Source organism: Hippopotamus amphibius, chromosome 12, assembly GCF_030028045.1.
Source record: "Hippopotamus amphibius kiboko isolate mHipAmp2 chromosome 12, mHipAmp2.hap2, whole genome shotgun sequence".
Taxonomy (NCBI): Eukaryota; Metazoa; Chordata; class Mammalia; order Artiodactyla; family Hippopotamidae; genus Hippopotamus; species Hippopotamus amphibius.
Window position 1 is genome coordinate 246,953 of NC_080197.1, and position 2,832 is coordinate 249,784.

Consider the following 2,832-nt stretch of genomic DNA (forward strand, 5'->3'; position numbering starts at 1 on the left):
CGGCCTGGCCGACGGTCCCGGCAGGCCCTGGGGAGGGGGATGAGGCCTGGGGCTCCACCCACTCTGGACCCCCTCCCTCCGGCTCTGCGACGGGTCCAGGGTGTCCACCCTTTCCCTCCCGGTGCTCAGCTGCGGCTCGCCCAGTTCCCAGTCGGTTTGCGAGTCGGGTGGGGGACACGGAAACCATCTTCTCCTTTAACCCCATGAACAGGCCTGGGGGCGGGGCGGGCTTCAAGCCCCCAGCGCTGCAGGTGCCCCGTGTGGGTGGAGGACGCAGAGCTCGCCGCCCCGCGTCACCCAGAGCAGCTGCCCCAAGACACAAGTGCTCCTCCCAAGCCCCCTCCCTTGGAGCCAGCCGGTCGGGAAGGCAGCCTCCCCCGGTTCCTGCGTCGGGGTCTGACGCCGTTGGGGGGGGGGGGTTCCTCTCTGAAAGCCTGACAACCCCCACGAGGAGGCCCCCTGCCAAGCTTCGGGCCACAACAGCCACCCTCTCCCACTCAGGGACCGCTCCTTCGGAGGGGGCGGGGGGCGCTGCGCCGAGGAGGCCACGGCGGAACCCGGCTGGGCCGAGAAGAAAGGGAGCCCCCGGGGGGAGGGGGCGGCCCCGGCCCGCCCCGCCCCGGCCCGCCCCGGCCCGCCCGTCACACCGCCCAGGGGCCCCGCGCCGCTATATCTGCGCGCCCACCCGGCGCGAGGCCACCGCCGTGCCCACCGCCGCCCGCCCGCCCCCGACGTGCCCGCTGCCCACCGTCCGCGCTCCAGCGCTCCGTTCCGCCCAGGCCGCGCCCAGCTGGAATGCAGAGATCGCCGCCCGGCTACGGCGCACAGGACGACCCGCCCGCCCGCCGCGACTGTGCATGGGCCCCGGGCCCCGGGGCCGCCGCTGAGCCGCGCGGCCTCCCTGCCGCCCCCGCCGCGCCCGCCGCGCCCGCCTCGCCGCCCAGCCCGCCGCGCAGTCCGCCGCGCAGCCCCGAGCCGGGGCGCTATGGCCTCAGCCCGGCCGGCCGCGGGGAACGCCAGGCCGCCGACGAGTCGCGCATCCGGCGGCCCATGAACGCCTTCATGGTGTGGGCGAAGGACGAGCGCAAGCGCCTGGCGCAGCAGAACCCAGACCTGCACAACGCGGTGCTCAGCAAGATGCTGGGTGAGTGGCTGCGGGGCGCCGGGGGCGGGGGCGGGGCGGGGCGGGCGGGGCGCGGGGGGCCTGCACGCCAGGGCCAGGGCGCGAGCGGGGCTCGGCGGTGCGCCCGCCCGACGGCACCCGGCTGACCTGCGCCCGCGGCCCGCAGGCAAGGCGTGGAAGGAGCTGAGCCCGGCGGAGAAGCGGCCCTTCGTGGAGGAGGCGGAGCGGCTGCGCGTGCAGCACCTGCGCGACCACCCCAACTACAAGTACCGGCCGCGCCGCAAGAAGCAGGCGCGCAAGGCCCGGCGGCTGGAGCCCGGCCTCCTGCTCCCGGGCTTGGCGCCGCTGCCGCCGCCCGAGCCCTTCCCCGCGGCCTCCGGCCCGGCCCGGGCCTTCCGCGAGCTGCCGCCGCTGGGCGCCGACGTCGACGGCCTGGGGCTGCCCACGCCCGAGCGCTCGCCGCTGGACGGCCTGGAGCCCGGAGAGGCCGCCTTCTTCCCTCCGCCCGCGGCGCCCGAGGACTGCGCGCTGCGCGCCTTCCGCGCGCCCTACGGCCCCGCCGAGCTGCCCCGGGACCCGGGCGGCTGCTTCGGGGCGGCCCCGGCCGAGGCGCTCAGGACCGCGCCCGCCCCCGCCGCGCCGCTCTGCGGCCTCTACTACGGCGGCGGCCCCGGCGCGCCCGGCCCCGGCCCCGGCCCCTACCCCGGCCCGCTGTCGCCGCCCCCCGAGGCCGCGCCGCTGGAGGGCGCCGAGCCGCTGGGGCCCGCCGCCGACCTGTGGGCCGACGTGGACCTGACCGAGTTCGACCAGTACCTCAACTGCGGCCGGACTCGCCCCGACGGCCCCGCGCGCCCGCACCACGTGGCGCTGGCCAGGCTGGGCCCGCGCGCCATGTGCTGCCCGGAGGAGAGCAGCCTGATCGCCGCGCTGTCCGACGCCAGCTCCGCGGTCTACTACAGCGCCTGCATCTCCGGCTAGGCCGCCCGGGGCGCCGCGCGTCACCGGCCCGCCGCTCCGGCTCTCTCGCGGGCGCAGTTGCCGCCGCCCGTCCTAGCCACGCGGGAACCGGCCATGCCGGGCGCCGCCGGGCCGAGGGCGCCCCTGCGGGCCGGTCCCCCCACGTCCCGGGCTCGGCCTGCAAGTCCGGGCCTAGGACGTGCGGGCTGGCTCTGCCGGGGCTGGGTTTTGGAAGCGCCTGATTCTTTTCTTGCAGTGTATTTTCTAGAACTAGGCTGTATTTTGTACTTTGCCGTTTTTATATACATGAGACAATATATTTAATTTTTAATGAAACTGTTAAACTTTTTCTCCCAAGGGGTTTCAGTGATGCAAAGCACCAGTGTAGCAAGGGCTTTTCAAATAATGTTTGTTTGCTGTAAAGGAGGAGCGGGGAGCCGGGTCCCGCTGGGCCAGGCGGGGCCACAATAAAGCGCCTCACCTTTCCTCCCAGCTCCGTGTCTGTGGTTGTTGGGGGAGGGAGGAGCAGTTCCCCCCGGGGCCCCGGACCTGCCCTTCCCTCCAGATTCCCAGAGAGCAGCTGGGCCCCACAGCATGCGGCTCTCCATCCTTCCAGGACCCTACCCCAGACAGAGCTGGTGGGAGGCAGGAGGTGTGGGTACGCCCCGCCTTCCCTGCCTTCCATTCCCATCCAACCCTCATTTTAACTGGAGCTTAATAGGGGTCAGACTACACCCTGAAAGCCCCCCCCC

The 2,832-nt window shown here is 74.0% G+C and overlaps 1 protein-coding gene across 1 annotated transcript; it reads left to right on the plus strand.

The window, feature by feature from the left end:
- Nucleotides 1-704: 704 nt before the first annotated feature.
- SOX18 (SRY-box transcription factor 18) lies at nt 705-2,570 on the plus strand. Its single transcript, XM_057703913.1, has 2 exons — nt 705-1,144; nt 1,290-2,570. The coding sequence occupies exons 1-2, from the start codon at nt 796-798 to the stop codon at nt 2,099-2,101; spliced, it is 1,161 nt and encodes a 386-aa protein (XP_057559896.1). The 5' UTR covers nt 705-795; the 3' UTR covers nt 2,102-2,570.
- Nucleotides 2,571-2,832: the final 262 nt, after the last annotated feature.

Coding starts and splice junctions, on each gene's coding strand:
- SOX18 (XM_057703913.1), top strand. CDS start 796: ATGCAGAGATCGCCGCCCGGCTACGGCGCACAGGACGACCCGCCCGCC. Junction 1,145..1,289: donor GGTGCTCAGCAAGATGCTGG/GTGAGTGGCTGC, acceptor CGCGGCCCGCAG/GCAAGGCGTGGAAGGAGCTG.